Raw genomic sequence first — 18,700 nt, 5'->3', positions numbered from 1 at the left:
GTGATCAGAAGATTTGAGGGAAATGTGTTATTTCTTTTGATTGATGAATTGCCTGGGCTTCCATGAAAAAGAAAAATAGCAAAGGAAAAAATGTGATTATCTTGTCTGCTGCGTCTAGTAATTATGAAAGGAGCAAAGCAGATCTTTCCTGTTATAACTATGGTTGAGGGATTGGCATGTTAGTATTTTAAACATATGAAATTGGAATCAATTCCCATATGTTCCAAAAGAGACCAGAGATATGGCCATTCTAGTCTATCAAAAGCTTTTTCTGTGTTGAGAAATAAAACATCCCAAGGAGTTGTTGTTTCTGATTAAGCATTTACGATATGTGATAGTCGACGGAGGTTATCCAAAGATGAACCTTTACCAAACCCACTTTTGTCCACGTGGACCAATTTGGGCAAATAAGTCTTGAGATGGGACAACAACATTTTGCAAAACAGTTTAAAATCTGTGCTTATCAAAGAAGGGGCGATAGTGAGAACACTGGGTGGCATCCTTACCTTTTTGAATAAAAGCTAAATTAGTGCTGTATTCACATCTCTCCCAAATTAACCTTTATGAATTGCTGTGTTAATAATTTCAAACAATAGTGGACCTAATTGATTCAAACATTTCAAATAGACCTCAAGAGGAATACTGTCCCATCCAGGGGATTTGCCTATAGAAGAGTCATTCTTCATTATTTTAGAAAGGACTTACTCTGGCTTGGTGTGGATTTACAATCAGTGGTGTACAGTTTCTTATAGAGGTGGGAGAATATGATACATTTGGGTTCTGATACTAATTCCCCCGTTTCAGATTCAATAGTTGTGATATCAGCTAATTGATCATTACTGTGTAGTTTGTTGGCCAGTAAAAGACTGGGACGATTACCGTGAAAGTAGTTAGTTGAGTCCAACTATGGATGGCAAATTCTGCTCTCAGTCTTATCAATAAATTAAGGTGTCTCGACTTTAGAAAGAGTAACCTGGTCTGGAACCAAAAAATGTTTGTTGAGAACGTTAGAAAGCAGTTAACATTTCCAAATCTGATATCTTCTTTAATTGTTATTTATTCAACCCAGATGCAAATGAAGTATAATTATTGTATAAAAACCTTTGGTGGAATTCCACAGAATATTGACTGAATTATTATGGATAATTATTTATTCATTTAATTAAATGTCAAATTTATCACAGAATGTAGGATTTTGGGGTAATGAAATGATGAAATGCCATCTTGTGGCTCTTTTGGGAGATTCTGACATAGTTGGCAGTAGCAAGCGTGATGATCAGACAAGCGCATGTTGAATTTCTCATTTCTTAATATTTGAAACTGTAGGTGTATATAATATAACATCGATCCGGGAGAATGTTCTATGTCTGTTTGAGTAGAATGTGTACTCTTTTGCTTTCGGTTTATGTGCTCGTCAGGCATCAATGGCGTTGTAAATCAGAGCGTATACATTGGTTGCGTGTGGATAGTAAACTAAGCAAAAAAAGAAACGTCCTCTCACTGTCAACTGCGTTTATTTTCAGCAAACTTAACATGTGTAAATATTTATATGAACATAAGATTCAACAACTGAGGAATAAACTGAACAAGTTCCACAGACATGTGACTAACATAAATGGAATAGTGTCCCTGAACAAAGGCGGGGAATGAAAATCAAGAGTAACAGTCAATATCTGGTGTGGCCACCAGCTGCATTAAGTACTGCAGTGCATCTCCTCCTCATGGACTGCACCAGATTTGCCAGTTCTTGCTGTGAGATGTTACCCCACTCTTCCACCAAGGCACCTGCAAGATCCCAGACATTCCTGGGGGGAATGGCCCTAGCCCTCACCCTCCGATCCAACAGGTCCCAGACGTGCTCAATGGGATTGAGATCCGGGCTCTTCGCTGGCCATGGCAAAATACTGACATTCCTGTCTTGCAGGAAATCACGCACAGAACGAGCAGTACGGCTGATGGCATTGTCATGCTGGAGGATCATGTCAGGATGAGCCTGCAGGAAGGGTACCACATGAGGGAGGAGGATGTCTTCCCTGTAACGCACAGGGTTGAGATTGCATGCAATGACAACAAGCTCAGTCCGATGACTGTTAGTGTCTTAACGTCACCACCCCAGACCATGACGGACCCTCCACCTCCAAATCGATCCCGCTCCAGTGTACAGGCCTAGGTGTAACGCTCATTGCTTCAACGATAAACACGTATCCGACCATCACCCCTGGTGACACAAACCGTGACTCGTTAGTGAAGAGCACTTTTTGCCAGTCCTGTCTGGTCCAGCGACGGTGGGTTTGTGCCCATAGGCAACATTGTTGCCGGTGATGTCTGGTGAGGACCTGCCTTACAACAGACCTACAAGCCCTCAGTCCAGCCTCTCTCAGCCTATTGCGGACAGTTTGAACACTGATGGAGGGATTGTGCGTTCCTGGTGTAACTCAGGCAGTTGTAGTTGCCATCCTATACCTGTCCCGCAGGTGCGATGTTCGGATGTAGCGATCCTGTGCAGGTATTGTTATACGTGGTCTCCCACTGCGAGGATGATCAGCTGTCCGTCCTGTCTCCCTGTAGCTCTGTCTTAGTACGGACATTGCAATTTACAGTACGGACATTGCAATTTATTTCCCTGGCCACATCTGCAGTCCTCATGCCTCCTTGCCTAAGGCACGTTCACACAGATGAGCAAGGACCCTGGGCATCTTTTTTTGTGTTTTTCAGAGTCAGTAGAAAGGCCTCTTTAGTGTTGTCGTGATGTTGAATTAGTTAATGTGACGACGGCTGTTCATCGAATGATTAAAGTTTCTAATTGCGTGATTAACTGAATCAAGCAATTATTAACTCAACCTGGGGGGGGCACCATGGGAAAACTAGTTTTTATTGAGTTTCTATTTCCCAAATTAACTCAAAGAATATCAGAATATCGATTTTACACAGCCGCTAATTAACCAGTTGCCTCTACCAATCTCGTTCTGAAAGTCGTATAGCCCGTGAATTTGCACGGACCCGGGTCTCACCAATGAATTCGTACCACACCAATCTTGGTTGAATATTTGTTTACTAAAAAGCTAAAATTATTTTAAAAAGTACACATAGACAAAACACATTATAGGCTATTGATTAGAACTTAGTATAACGGGCCAACACACTATGGCGCGTGTTACCCACAATGGGGATTTCAAAAGAGAGAGAAAAAAGAAAGTACACAAGAGAAATAAACATTTGGGTGAATTTGTCAGCTATGCTAATCTAACCCTAGCCTTGCCCCAAACTGCCGCTCTTATGGGTCAGAATATAATGATGTAATTACGTGGGGATGATCTCAGAGGATTCTCTGCGTAGGCCTTCAGCTGTTCGATGACGCACTACTCCGGCGCACCTCTCTGAGCGTCCTCCCGATGTCAGTGTCCTTTTTGGCCTTTTTGGAGTCTGTTCCCTCACCCTTTGCTCTGGAAGGGGTCTTCTGAGGACAGACACCTCTGTAGCTCAGAGCATAGGAATGAAACCCTTTAGATACCACGATTTGATGGGAGATGGAGGCTAGGTGGTTTGACTTGAATTCACCCGCTTAGACACAGCTACTCATCCGTAGCTTGGGTAGAAAAATATTTCTTTGTCCTCAAACTTGCGTTGCGTTTTGGGTTCGTTGACTTTTTAGACCTTGCTGCAGCTTGGGTCACGTAGTCTTGTCTGTAAATTCTATACTCACAGGTTTTATACCCTTGGGTCAGAAGTGGGCGTAACCACCTTTAGGGCAATTCTCTGGGCGTACCAAGTTAATGAGGCAAGGTCTAGATTTTATTCAAATCCAATTTTAGTCAACTAACTTAACATTTCATCTTCCCCAAAACATTCTCTTTGATTTGGATATTTTCCATACAACGTACAATGTATAAACATCAAACATCTACTAGGAAAACTCTTCACATTACAATGTTTTCGTAATAACGTCATCTATTAACCTTTAATAACAAAACAAAAATGACATACATTTTCATATTCCATCTATTGTCATGACCACCATTGTGGCTGACGGAAACCATTGTTCCAAAGTCCCTTTATTTCATGTTTAATGTTCTGAGGCTGGTTCTCCATAGTAACAGGACAAAGGAATTTGTCTGTGGCTTGAGATTTAACCGGGGCGTGTAGAGAAATGCTATTTCTTATGCAGGTGACCAAACTATTGTTGATAACGGCCTACAACTCAAAGTAGAGCCTATGGGGTCCCCTACAGGATAGCTCCCGCATTACACTAATTGCCAAAACCAGCGCACACACACATAATCTCCTTTGTATCTTAACATTGTGTGCCCGAAGAGGATTCTACGATGACGGACAGACTACTGAGCCAATGGCGGAAGACTACAGACTACACCCCAGCTGAACCAATCCAAAGATCCGATCTTCCAGAATCAACCTACTTTCTTTTCTATATAATAGTGGTGTACTGATTGTAACGGTCTCTTCTTCGTCTGCGCTTCCGTACGAACCAGCGGGAGAGCCGTAATTATGCTGTTCTAGATATCTTCACTCTGAATAAACTGTAGCTTGTCATACAATTTACCACCTTGTCTGAATCGATCCTTGACCGACTCGCCCGTCTACATATCCAATTTCTAACAGGCGTAAGGGGTCATAAAACCCCCCACATCTTCAGACCCCTAGATCTCACCTCGTCCGTTGGGGTTGAGAGATAATCTGTAGGGTTGTGGTCTCCTGTAACCTGACCTGGTCAGGACAGTCATGACAGTGTCCTAAGTTTTCATAACTGTAACCTTAATTGCATACCGTCTGTAAGCTGTTAGTGTCTTAACGACCATTCCACAGCCCCGCATGTCCGAAATGGCATTCATGAATTAAGTTAATTCCAACCATTTGCTATTCAGAGAATCAAAAAATGTAGGATCATATGAATTTGGAAACATGTGAAACATGAATAAAAAGGCAATTTTCTTTACATTATGGATGCATTTAAGGAAAGCGATTCTGCCTTCTCGGTCTTCGCCTTTACCAAGGATGGTGATTTTGAGTTTCTTATGTATCATTATGATTACACCCTTAGTTTTGTTTAGAGCTGATTAAAAAGCAGCCAGTTTGAACAAATGGTTCTGTATTCTATGTGGATAATTTTGGAGCAGGTGTGTGACTTGGAGCATTGCTAAATCAATATGGTTTCTTGCTTGGATATCAAGACAGCTGGAACGTTTGAACAATTCAGGCCTTTCAAATTCCAAGAGATTAGCGAGTGGTGTCATTGTTTATCAGAAAGGAATGCTATATTAATGATATCAATTGTTATATTTCATGTTGATAAGCCCATGGATGTGTAAAAGAAAGCAGGACCCACAGGTAAACCCACCCATTTGTCATTCTCCACCCAGAAAACCCTCCCTGTAAACCACCCCCCCTTCCCTGACCCCCTCCTCCCTAGCCACAGCCCCCCCTCCCCAGTTCCCCCTGCCCTGCACCATCATTACAGGGATGCAGCATAACTGTGAGTGGCAGCCTTACATATGGAGTTTCTTAAGCAGTATACTTTTCTGACCCATCCAATCAATAATAAATTAGACTACATTATATAGAGCAGGGATGGGTAACTCCAGTCCTCAGGGCCTGCTTGGTGTCACACGTTTGCCCCAGCTAACACACGTTTGCCCCAGCTGACTCCAATAATCAACTAAATCATGATCTTCAGTTTAGAATGCAAATACACTGAAAAAAAATATAAAACGCAACATGTAAAGTGTGGTCCCATGTTTCATCAGCTGAAATAAAAGATTCCAGAAATGTTCCATACACACACAAAATGTATTTCTCTCAAATTTGCTGCACAAATTTGTTTACATCCCTGTTAGTGAGTATTTTTCCTTGCCATGATAAATCATCCACCTGACAGGTGTGGCATATCAAGAAGCTGACTAAAGAGCATGATCATTACACAGGTGCACCTTGTGCTGGGGACAATAAAAGGCCACTAAAATGTGCAGTTTTGTCACACAACACAAATCCACAGATGTCTCAAGTTGAGGGAGCATACAATTGGCATGCTGATTGCAGTGTCTACCAGAGCTGTTGCCAGAGAAGTCAATGTTTCTCTATAAGCCACCTTCAACGTTGTTTTAAAGAGTTTGGCAATACGTCCAACTGGCCTTACAACAGCAAACAACGTGCACGACGTTGTGTGGGCGAGCAGTTTGCTGAGGTCGACATTGGCGGTGGGGTTATGGTACGGGCATGCATAAGCTACAGACAACAAACACAATTGCATTTTATCGATGGCAATTTTATTGCACAAAAATATCGTAACGAGAACCTGAGGCCCATTTAGGCCCAAGTCATTGTCTTTAGTTTTTTTCAACTTAGTATACGTTTGTTTTAAAACTATGAAGGTGTGGCATTTCTAATTAATTATTTATTTTTCAAGGTATCTGTGACCAACAGATGCATATCTGTATTCCCAGTCATGTATAATCCATAAATTAGGGCCTTTTGAATTTATTTCAATTGACTGATTTCCTCATATGAACTGTAAAATCAATTAAATTGTTGCATGTTGCATTTATATTTTGGTTCAGTATAGTTTAAATGAACTGTGTTTACTAGGGATGGGGAAAAAGTGTGACACGACTCTGGCCCCCGAAGACTGGAGTTGCCCTCCCTGGTATGAAGAGTCTCATATAGACGCTCCAGCAGACTCCTCTCCTTAATAAATTAAGCTTCTACACTATTCTATCCTCGATTCCCCTCTGAGGTACACCTGCTGTGCAGACAGAAACAAAGTCAAATTTGATGCCTCCCGCGACAGCCTTTGGAAGATTTTCTTATGAAAATGGGCCTCTAGCTACAGTACATTGATAAGGTATACTATGAGTTATGTCAGGCAGGCCTATGTTATAAAGCCATTGTAATTGGAGGGCTGGTGTGTGTGTGTGACGAGACACTCCGAGCGGCAATTGATGGGGTTGGAAAGTGGCGCAGTGACTGGCTCCAGACAGACATGTATGTACGGTCTCATTTGTAATCCGCTGGTTCCTGTCACGCGTGGCGATGGTCGGATATGAATAAGGGAACAAGAGAAAAATGAGAGAAACCCGAGAGGGAGGTGAAGTAATTTACGAGCCAGCACAGTCAATCCAAGGTCCTCTCTAATCATTAAACCCAGGATTTTACCCCAATGCAAATGTTAAAATCTGAAAGGGGGGGAGTAAAGGAGACAGAGACATGACAAAGAGAGGGAGAGAAGTAGACAGGCATGAGACTGGGAGAGAGAGAGGGAGAGGGACTGGGGAGAGACCGACCGAGAGTCAGGAGAATGAGAGCAAAACTAGTCATCAGAAAACAGAAAAGAAAAAGAGTGGAAAAACCCCCATGCTCATAAGCCTGTAATATGTCAATTTCACTTCCGCCTTTTCATTTCACTTCCGTCTCTTCGCAGCAATTCAGATTTCATTCTTCAAAAGGTTCCCTGAACATTTGATGAGGTTTCTGTGAATTAGGAATGTTGAAAACATTCTCTAGCTTCCTCCCTCTTTCCTTCCTGCCCTTACTCTGATTTATTGGTCTTGTGAATAATATCTAACACAGCAGAACCAGCCATAAAAGTCAGTGAAGACAGTTTCTCACATTAAAAGTTGCACGTTAAAAACACTTGCTCCAAGAGTACAGGATGGGTACATTACTTCCCTGGTTGTCACACTCAATTGGCAATGAACATTTTCCATAACAGTGGGAGAGAAATGTGGCAGTCATCATCAGGACATTAGGGTTGATATCAGGGACCAGCCGGGAGCCACACTTCACCCCATCGTCCTCTTGATTGTTCACAACAAAGTATTTTAGGTGGTGGGTCAAAGCCGGAAAACTAGAAGTTTATCGATCCCCGTTGGGGTCGCCTTCAATTCTTGCACATTTTCTCATAAAAAGTATATTTCAACAGTGTCTGCTCGGGTACATTTTCCAAACTTGGAACCTATCAGAACTCCCGTACATACTGCTCGTGACAAATATCGCCAATGGCCTACTTCCATCTACGACGTTAACAGTCTCGTGTGAAAACACGAGCTGCTGTCCGATGAAGGGGAACAGGTATAGTTAGCTACCAAAGACTGAAATCAGATAAATATGTTTGAGTGCACTTGAAATATGCAGAATGTAATACGAATAGTTTTGATCGCATGAAGAGGCAATTCCGTTGACCATTTTGCCAATTTATTGAAAGCTAGCCAATGTTAGACTAGCCTAGCAAGCTGCTATAAATGTTAATGTGTTTCATTAGCCATCTCAATGAATTCAACAGTTTTACCATGTTTTGGTATGTTTTGGTATTATACAGTGGGGCAAAAAAGTACCACCAATTGTGCAAGTTCTCCCACTTAAAAAGATGAGAGGCCTGTAATTTTCATCATAAGTACATTTCAACTATGACAGTCAAAATGAGAAAAAAAATCCAGAAAATCACATTGTAGAATTTTTAATGAATTTATTTGCAAATTATGGTGGAAAACAAGTATTTGGTCACCTACAAACAAGCAAGATTTCTGGCTCTCACAGACCTGTAACTTCTTCTTTAAGAGGCTCCTCTTTCCTCCACTCGTTACCTGTATTAAAAGGCAGTTGGGAAATGAATGTTTGATTTTCAAATGTCAGTAATGTGAGTATATTTAGGTGACTTAAAATGTTTGCTACTAACTTCAAGGATGACGGTGCCAAAAACTTGCCAATCCATTCATTATTCTACTAACTAGGACAGAAGTGTCAGACATGTTTTCCATAATGTACGTTTCAGAAAGTATTCACACCCCTTTACTTTTTCCACATTTTGTTGAATTCAAAATGGATTAAATTGAGATTGTGTCACTGATCTACACCCCCCCCAATAATTTGAAAGTGTAATTTTGTTTGCAGAATAAAAAAGATTGGTAGATATATATATATATATATTTTTTTTTTTAATCTGATGTTGAATATCCCTTCGAGCATGGTGAAGTTATTAATTACACTTTGGATGGTGTATCAATACACCCAGTCACTACAAAGATACAGGCGTCCTTTCTAACATAGTTGCCGGAGAGGAAGGAAACTGCTCAGGGATTTCACCATGACGGTTATTTTAAAACAGTTAGAGATCATATTTCCAAGCATGGTAGTGGCTGCATCATGTTATGGGTATACTTGTCATTGGCAAGGGCTAGGGAGTTAAGAAAAACAGATCAGTACGAAAAAAAGTATGGAAATATATAAACTCATGACTAAGTCGCTCTAAATAAGATCGTCTGCTAAATGACTATAATGTAAATGTAAATAGAGCTAATCACAGGCAAAATCCTAGAGAAAAACCTAGTTCAGTCTGCTTTCCACCAGACACTGGGAGACAAATTCACCTTTCAGCAGGACAATAACCTAAAATACAAGGCCAAATATACACTGGAGTTGCTTTGAATGTTCCTGAATGGCCAAGTTACAGTTCACTTAAATCTTCACAAAAAATCTATGGCAAGACTTGAAAATGGCTGTCTAGCGATGATCAACAACTAACTTGACAAAGCTTGAAGAATTAAAAATAATAATAAAATGGGCAAACATTGTATAATCTTAGAGACTTACTCCAAAACCAAGGCGTTTCTGACATGTATATTCTCAGGGGGGGTGAACACTTTTCTAATCAAGATATACAGTATATTAGTGTTGTATTTTTTTAAATTAATGTTTAATAAATGTTAGAATCATTCTTCCACTTTGACATTAGATTATCTTGTGTAGATCATGGATCAAAAATGACAATTAAATACATTTGAATTCTTTGTAGCACAACAAAATGTGGAGGGGTGTGAATACTTTAAGGCACTGTACATTCGAACGAAGAACACGATCAAACGGTGTTTCACCATTTATTGAGTACAGGGACAAATAGCAAAGTTGTCTCAGGCAGAATCTAAGTATAATGTAACCTACCAATCAATTATTGGAACAGTGACCCATTTTCTTGTTTTCGCTTTGTACTCCAACACTTTTGAAATTATACAATGACTATGAGGTTAACGTGCAGACTGACAGCTTTAATGTGAGGTTATTTTCATCCATATCTGGTGAACCATTTAGAAATTACAGCACTTTTTGTACATAGTCCCTCCATTTTAGGGGAACAAAAGTATTGGGGCAAATTAACATATACTGAACAAAAAAGTATGTAAAGTGTTGGAATAAAGAGCTGAAATAAAAGATCCCAGAAATATTCCATACACTCAAAAATCATATTTCTCACAAGTCTTTTGTTTACATCCCTGTTAGTGAGCATTTCTCCTTTGCCAAGATAATCCATCCACCTGACAGGTGTGGCACATCAAGAAGCTGATTAAACAGCATGATCATTACACAGGTGATATGTGTAGTATTTGATCCCATATTCTTAGCACGCAATGATTACATCAAGCTTGTGACTACAAACCTTTTGGATGCATTTGCTGTTTGTTTTGGTTGTGTTTCAGACTATTTAGTGCCCAATAGAAGTTACGGATAAATAATGTATTGTATCATTTTGGAGTCACTTTTATTGTAAATAAGAATATAATGTGTTTCTAAACATATCTATATCAATTTGGGTGCTAATTTGGGTGCTATGGATAGTTCTCGATGAATAATGAGTGAGAAAGCACAAATATCATACCCAAGACACAAGCCATGCTAACCTCTCACGATTCCAATAACAGGGGTTAGCATTTGGGGGGGGGGGATTAGGATATTTTTGCGTCTAACGTTCTCACTCATCATTATTCAGGACTCATTCAGGACTATCTGTAATCATGGTAGCATCCACATTAATGTACTGTATCATTGTGTCATTACAAATCCTAAGTGCTGGAGTACAGAGCCAAAAGGTGGAATAAAATGCTTCACTGGCCCAATAATTAAGGAGGACACTGCATATCAAGTGCTGTGGAGGGCACAATATTACAATGTTGCAGTACAGAAATTAGCTCTTATCCATCTATGCCAAAAGCCTGGGCCTCTGATGGAGTCTGTAGATCTGTCATCAACACATGCTTCAGTATTTCTTCGAGATGCTCAAACAAGCACTTGTATCTGTAGTTGGTGTTCTTCAACTCTAAAATGCACTAGACTGTAAACCCACAAAGAAAAGACAACAGGCAAATACATATGTGATCTTTGTCTAAATAGTGACGGCAGGGCTAGTTCAAACTGCAGGTCTTGGTGAATAGATCATTGGAGACAAAAGTGAGAGACAATGAATAAAGATGCTCAAACAAGCATCTGTAGTGGCTCTTCTTACATTCTAAAATGCACTAGATCAGGGGTATTCAAGTCTTACCCTTCAAGGTACAAGGTCTGGAGCCTGCTCGTTCTGGTCTATCTGATCATTAATTGCAAGCACCTGGTGTCCCAGGTCTAAAACCAGTCCCTGAGAGGGGAACAATTAAAAAATGCAGTGGAATGGGCTTCGAGGTCCAGAGTTGAATTTGAGGGCACTAGACTGTGTAAGACAAAACCCACAAAGAAAAGACAACAGGCAAAAATGCATGTGGTCCCAATGTCTAAATAGTGATAGTTGAAACTGCAGTCGAATGGTTCTTCTCAGAGGTGAGTAAATGACCCCATGCTTGGTGAATAGCACTTGGTTGATCTCTGGGAGCAGGATACAGGAGAGTTGAATAGATCCTGTCATACAAAAGTGATAGACAAGAATTAATCAAATAAATCGCAGCAAAAGGAATGTAGTGTGCAAGCTAGAAAATGAATATCCTGACAATCTGAGGCAGGGTGATCTGCAATCATCCTATTTCACTTATTGACAGGGATAAAATGTGGCATTTCTTATTTGTTATGAATGAAATTGGTGGGTCCTGCTTTGATGACTGTATTAGATTTACACTACTTGTCCTATTGGTTTTTGTGGTATTACATTTATTACTTGGATTAAACTAATAGCTAAAACACTCCTTGTCCCTGAATGACATGCTAGCGATACAGCCATATTCGAGCTAGCTACCAACAGATCTACTTGTAACTAGCAAGCTAGCTACATTACCAAGGTTGCTGTTTTCTAAGTTGGGAGTCATTTTACAGCATCACGTTTCTATAACTAAATATAGAAACGTGAAATTAGATTACAAAAAATATATATACTTTACCTGATAGCAGTTTGTTGGACAGAGATCGAGATGTCACCAGCTGTCTACTACCTTAGATATGGATAAAGATATTGGCAGACGTGATCAGCAGAGATAGTACACTAGACTAGATTTTTTTTAGTACTACATGGCGTTTGCCTGTCCAGCTAGTGAACATAAAAATATTTGAAAAATTTGCAATCCAACAAACGGAAATGTGTTTAGAAGAAATAAATACACATTATGTAAAAACCAGCTCCTCCCTTCGACAGAGATCTGGCGAACTAAAGCAGATAGCTTGCTACAGCTCACCACCTATTTGGGCTGGGGTGGGAATGACCAGGCACGTGTGTGTGTGTGTGTGTGTGTCTGTATCAAGTTAACTTTAATTAGTCCTACATCCAGGATAAATATGCTTACTTGCAGGTTCCTGCAACAATGAAACAACAATTTGAAACAAAAGATAAGAATGCAAACAATGTAAATGGCTCAGTAGATTACAATTCAATTTTTAGCACAAGTATAATAAAGGAAGGTACAAATTATATGATTTACATGTGTTTTGGGGAAAGGGGGGATTGGGGGGGCCAGTGTTTAAGTTGTGTAGTATTTAGCAATAATAAATAAGAGTCCGGTAGCAGCAGTTATGATGTGTGTGTGTGTAGCATGAATGTATATGCCCATGTGTGTGTGAGTGTATGTCTGTGTGGGTGTGTAAATGAATGAGTGCATGTGTGCTAAGGTACGGAGAGTCAGTGCAGGCGGTCAAGTCCAGGTCAACTGTTTTGTTGGCTTGTAGATAGAAACTGTCTCTAAGCCTGTTGGTAACAGACCTCATGCTCCGATACCGTCTGCCCGATAGTAAGGGATTGAACAGCTCGTGGTTGGGGTGTGTATGGTCCTTGATGCTGCGAGACTTCCTCAGGCACTATTTCAAGTAGATGTTCGGGATGGGTGTGCACACGGACCTGTGATGTACTGGGCCGTCTTCACCACCCGCTGGAGGGCCTTGCCGTCGTGGATGGAGCATTTCCTGTACCAGGCTGTGATGCAACCGGTCAGGCTGCTTTTGATGGTGCAGCGGTAGTATTTGGAGAGGACCCAGGGGGGCATGCGACATTTCTTCATCCACCTTAGGAAGTATAGATGCTGTTGTGCCATCTCGACAGGAGTGGCAGTGTTGTTGGTCCATGTCAAGTCGTTGTTGATGTGGACGCCAAGTAACATAAAACAGCTGACTTCACTGCAGCCCCGTTGATGTAGATTGGGGCATGTTCCCTCCTCTGCTTCCTGAAGTCAACAATCAAACTCATTTGTTTAGCTGACATTGAGGGAGAGGTTGTTGTCCTGGCACCACAATGCCAGTTCACTTACTTCCTCCCTACAGGCCGACTTGTCGTTGTTGGTTATCAGGCCTACAACGTGGTGTTGTTAGCAAACTTGGAGTTGGTGTCGTGCAAAGCCACGCAGTCGTGGGTGAATAGGTAGTACTGCAGTGTGCTGAAGACACTCCCCTGTGTAAAGAGTCAGTGTGGAGGAGGTGGTGTTCCCGATCCTCACAGCCTGTGGTCTGCCCATCAGGAATGTGTGTGTGTGTGCTCGTGTGACAGTGATTATAAAAGAGATAAGTGTCCGACACCTCTCCCAGTCTCACATATACTTCCTTTGCGTCACTCAAACGGATGGGCACGTTTTCCCAATACCGCAACAGCCCCTCACTTCATTACTGCAGAACAAAACTCAGCCACATTATAATTCCGTGCCAGGGCTACGGCTTGCCACGTCCCCGGAACATCACGCTCTACGCGATCGGTAGCATTACATCCAGATGAGTCGGATGATTAGCACTACGTTGGGGTGAAAAGCACGCCGCTATCTATAATTGGTTCCTGCCCAGTGAACTTCTGCCTGGCCACCTGGGGGGGGAGACCTGCATCTTAACGCCAGAGCACAAGGCTCTTGCTGTGGGTGAATCCCTTCCAGAGCCTGCAGTTAATCAGGAGCTCTGGGGCCCCTGATGAGCTGCTCTCTAACCAGGACTGGGACTCCACTGTTTCCTCATGTAAAGAATCTGGACGATAACCACTAGCGGGTAGCCTAGTGGTTAGAGCATTGGGATTGAATCCCTGAGCTGACGAGGTAAAAATCTGTCGTTCTGCCCCTGGGCAAGGCAGTTAACCCACTATTCCCCGGGCGCCACAGCCATGGATGTCGATTAAGGCAGCCACCTGCACCTCTGATTCAGGGTTAAATGCAGAAAACACATTTCAGGTATAGGCATTCCGTTGTACAACTGACTAGGTATCCTCTTTCCCCAGTAGATATACAGTAAACTGCCAAAATAAAGGAAACACCAATATTAAGTGTCTTAGATTCTACAAATGTTGGGAATTCCACTGGAGGGATGCGACACCATTCTTCCACAATAAATTCCATAATTTGGCATTTTGTTAATGGTGGAAAATGCAGTGTCAAGGGCTGCTCCAGAATCTCCCATAAGTGTTCAATTGGGTTGAGATCTGGTGACACACACACGCCAGGTAGCCTAGCGATTGACACATGATTCTAAGCATGCTGAGATGTTAATTGCTTAATTAACTCAAGAACCACACCCGTGTGGAAGCACCTGCTTTCAATATACTTTGTATCCCTCCTTTACTCAAGTGCTTCCTTTATTTTGGCAGTTACTTGTAGTTTGACCTGTATATGATGATGGTAGTGGAGTTTCACTGATCGCACCGCAAAGGACTCTTCGCTTCCTGTGCCCTATCATGGATAACTGCTGGAAATCACAGATAACTCCTGTGCTCTAACTGCTGGAAATAGTTTGGTTCCTGCCAATGCCACAGTATGCAGGGAGAAGGAGGATGTCAAACGCTGGTTGTCTTCCATTACCTAGGTGATCTCTTCATCGAGGCGCACGCTCTCATTTTAATGAACAACGGCCGACGCTGGTAGTTACCAGCGAGGGAGAATGGATGGGCAGCTTAAGCCGGAGAGAAGTGCTGTGGGTCTGAATTAAGGCCCTGGTCAGAGGGAATACAAGATGTCTTAGCTCACTGGAGTGTGACATTCAGCTGCAAAAGCAGGATGACCCATTGTGAAAAGGCCAGTCTCCCACAAACAGTATGTACGGTAAGCCTTGACAAAGACACTTGTGTACACTCATGGATGAGACGATTGCCTCAACAGACACTGTGCTTCTTCTGAAAAGAAGTGTTAATACGAAAAATGGATTTTTATTGATAAGACGCTATCATTTGACTGTACACAACGTTCAAAAGTTTGGGGTCACTTCGACATGTCCTTGTTTTTGAAAGAAAAGCACATTTATTGTCCATTAAAATAACATCAAATTGATCAGAAATACAGTGTAGACATTGTTAATGTTGTAAATGACTATTATAGTTGGAAACGGCAGATTTTTTAGGGAATATCTACATAGGCATACCGAGGCCCATTATGAGCAACAGTCACTCCTGTGTTCCAATGGCACGTCGTGTTAGCTAATCCAAGTTAATCATTTTAAAAGACTGATTGATCATTAGAAAACCCGTATGCAATTATGTTTGCACAGCTGAAAACTGTTGTTCTGATTTAAGAAGCAATAAAACTGTCCTTCTTAAGACTAGCTGAGTATCTGGAGCATCAGCATTTGTGGGTTCGATTACAGGATCAAAATGGCCAGAAACAAAGACCTTTCTTCTGAAACTTGTCAGTCAATTCTTGTTCTGAGAATTGAAGGCTATTGCATGCGAGAAATTGCCAAGAAATTTAAGATCTCGTACAATGCTGTGTACACTCCCTTCACAGAACAGTGTAAACTGGCACTAACCAGAATAGAAAGAGGAGTGGGAGGCCCCGGTGCACAACTAAGCAAGAGGACAAGTACATTCGAGTGTCTAGTTTGAGAAACAGACGCCTCAAGTTCTCAACTGGCAGCTTCATTAAATAGTACCCGCAAAACACCAGTCTCAACGTCAACAGTGAAGAGGGGACTCCGGGAGGTTGGCCTTCTAGGCAGTTGCAAAGACAAAGCCATATCTCAGACTGGCCAATAAAAATAAAAGATTAAGATGGGCAAAAGAACAGACACTGGACAGAAGAACTCTGCCTAGAAGGCCAGCATCCCAGAGTCGCCTCTTCACTGTTGACGTTGAGACGGGTGCAATGCCAAGATAATCCATCTACCTGACAGGTGTGGCATATCAAGAAGCTGATTAAATAGCATGATCATTACACAGGTGCACCTTGTGCTGGGTACAATAAAAGGCCACCCTCAAATGTGCAGTTGTCACAACACAATGCCACAGAATTTGAAAAAAATGTAAATCGGACATTGTACACCATGTTGTAGCAGGTTGTACTTACATAAAGTAGATGGGGTATCCACCTTCAAAATACCAGCAAGACTTCTTGGCCTCTATACACTGCAAGAGGGAGAGAAAATAAGTCATTGAATGTCCATGCGCTCTTTTAAAAAAAAAATTTAAGACTCTCCCTAACCCCAACACAGACCATTTATCCCACAAAGTATGACCTGACATTGGGTTCAGTACATCACCAAGAGCGGTACTTTGCTGAGGCCCTGACACTTTTGCCGTTTGACAGGAACAAATTACCCGAAAACCTCTCTCGGAACAGCAGAAGTCTGTCAAAATACATCCCTATCCAAGTACGAGAGGTTCTCCACAACTTCCTGGGGTGGTTGCTCAGAGAGAGCCTTTCTTAAATGGGCCTCAAACAACCTCTTCACTTACAGACCAGGTAACATGGCAACAAATCAAAAAAGGTCCTGGGACTGGACCACAGCTGTTTGACTGGAGACTGACCAGGTGGAATGGAAGTGTGGAATGGAACAGAGATTTCAAATAGCCGCGAACCTGGTTCTTCTCAGAAATGGACTATTCTATGCGTCTCTGCTGCCTCTTCCTCAACTAAAACTTTTTTTTTTTTTTTATCTCCTTGCCACCTCTCATGCCCTTGAACTGATCTGAAAGACTTGACCAGTTTCTACCATGTTGTTTTCACCCTTCATGTCCTTTCCGGTCAGCGCAGATGAAGGAAGGAGAGGACAGTCTGCAGCAATTGATAGAGCCTCAGTCTTATGCTTGTGGAGCTGGGTTGGACGGTATACCGGGTTATTTGGAAAAAGCTACAGGATGGTTTTTCAATAGCGTCAAAACTTTTTGTTTTTCAATACATTTGAATATTTTTTAAGTTAAAACCTGCAGTCAACTTGTGCAATACATTAGGAGATAAAGCAGATGGCGGTCATCATTTCACAGCTCACATTATGAAGCTTACAGGCTGACTCCACCGCTTGCGTTGCATGCGTGAGCATTGCAAAAGAAATGTAGAAATCTATATTATTACATTATTGCACCCACAGTGCTCGCACGCGTAAACAAGCATCTGTGTTGCCAAGGGCTAAAATAGAAGTATTTTCTATTTCAGACTCAGATTGGGCTGTAAGTCATGCCTCTCCCATCTCCTCATTGGTTTATAGAAGCAGGTACCCACCTGGGTGATTGAAAGATGAACTGTGTTGCCGGTCATCGTGATAATACTATGAAAGTGTAGATGCCAATCACCATATAAGTTCAAAGATGAAAAAGCCTGGAAGGAGGAGAGATGACTAGAAACGGTTGACAGTTTTATGTGTGGATTAATTGTCGGAGTAGAGGACCTTGTGCATTTCTGGTAAAATAACAACTCCATGTTTATATCCCAGGACAAATTAGCTAGCAAGTGCAAGCTATCTAGCTAAATTGCCATATGTGTTTAATACTTTGACCTTTCCCCAAATTAATATACACTGCTCAAAAAAATAAAGGGAACACTAAAATAACACATCCTAGATCTGAATGAATGAAATATTCTTATTAAATACTTTTTTCTTTACATAGTTGAAAGTGCTGACAACAAAATCACACAAATTATCAATGGAAATCAAATGTATCAACCCATGGAGGTCTGGATTTGGAGTCACACTCAAAATTAAAGTGGAAAACCACACTACAGGCTGATCCAACTTTGATGTAATGTCCTTAAAACAAGTCAAAATGAGGCTCAGTAGTGTGTGGTGGCCTCCACATGCCTGTATGACATCCCTACAATGCCTGGGCATGCTCCTGATGAGGTGGCGGATGGTCTCCTGAGGGATCTCCTCCCAGACCTGGACTAAAGCATCTGCCAACTCCTGGACAGTCTGTGGTGCAGTCTGTTGGTGGATGGAGCGAGACATGATGTCCCAGATGTGCTCAATTGGATTCAGGTCTGGGGAACGGGTGGGCCAGTCCATAGCATCAATGCCTTCCTCTTGCAGGAACTGCTGACACACTCCAGCCACATGAGGTCTAGCATTAGGAGGAACCCAGGGCCAACCACACCAGCATATGGTCTCACAAGGGGTCTGAGGATCTCATCTCGGTACCTAATGGCAGTCAGGCTACCTCTGGCGAGCACATGGCATGGTGGGCTGTGCAGCCCCCCAAAGAAATGCCACCCCAAATCGGTCATGCTGGAGGATGTTGCAGGCAGCAGAACGTTCTCCACGGCGTCTCCAGACTCTGTCACGT

The 18,700-nt window shown here is 41.9% G+C and overlaps 1 protein-coding gene across 2 annotated transcripts in view; it reads right to left on the bottom strand.

The window, feature by feature from the left end:
- Positions 1 to 18,700, bottom strand: part of LOC109899372 (VOPP1 WW domain binding protein) — an 83,242-nt gene that overhangs the window by 48,300 nt on the left and 16,242 nt on the right. For both annotated transcript variants that reach the window (XM_031836141.1, XM_020494554.2), the window contains one exon: positions 16,491 to 16,549. In XM_031836141.1, the coding sequence (XP_031692001.1) occupies positions 16,491 to 16,549 (59 nt within the window). The remainder of the gene's footprint in view (positions 1 to 16,490; positions 16,550 to 18,700) is intronic.

This window comes from Oncorhynchus kisutch, linkage group LG11, assembly GCF_002021735.2.
Source record: "Oncorhynchus kisutch isolate 150728-3 linkage group LG11, Okis_V2, whole genome shotgun sequence".
Lineage (NCBI taxonomy): Eukaryota > Metazoa > Chordata > Actinopteri > Salmoniformes > Salmonidae > Oncorhynchus > Oncorhynchus kisutch.
This window is presented reverse-complemented; position numbering and strand designations above follow the sequence as displayed.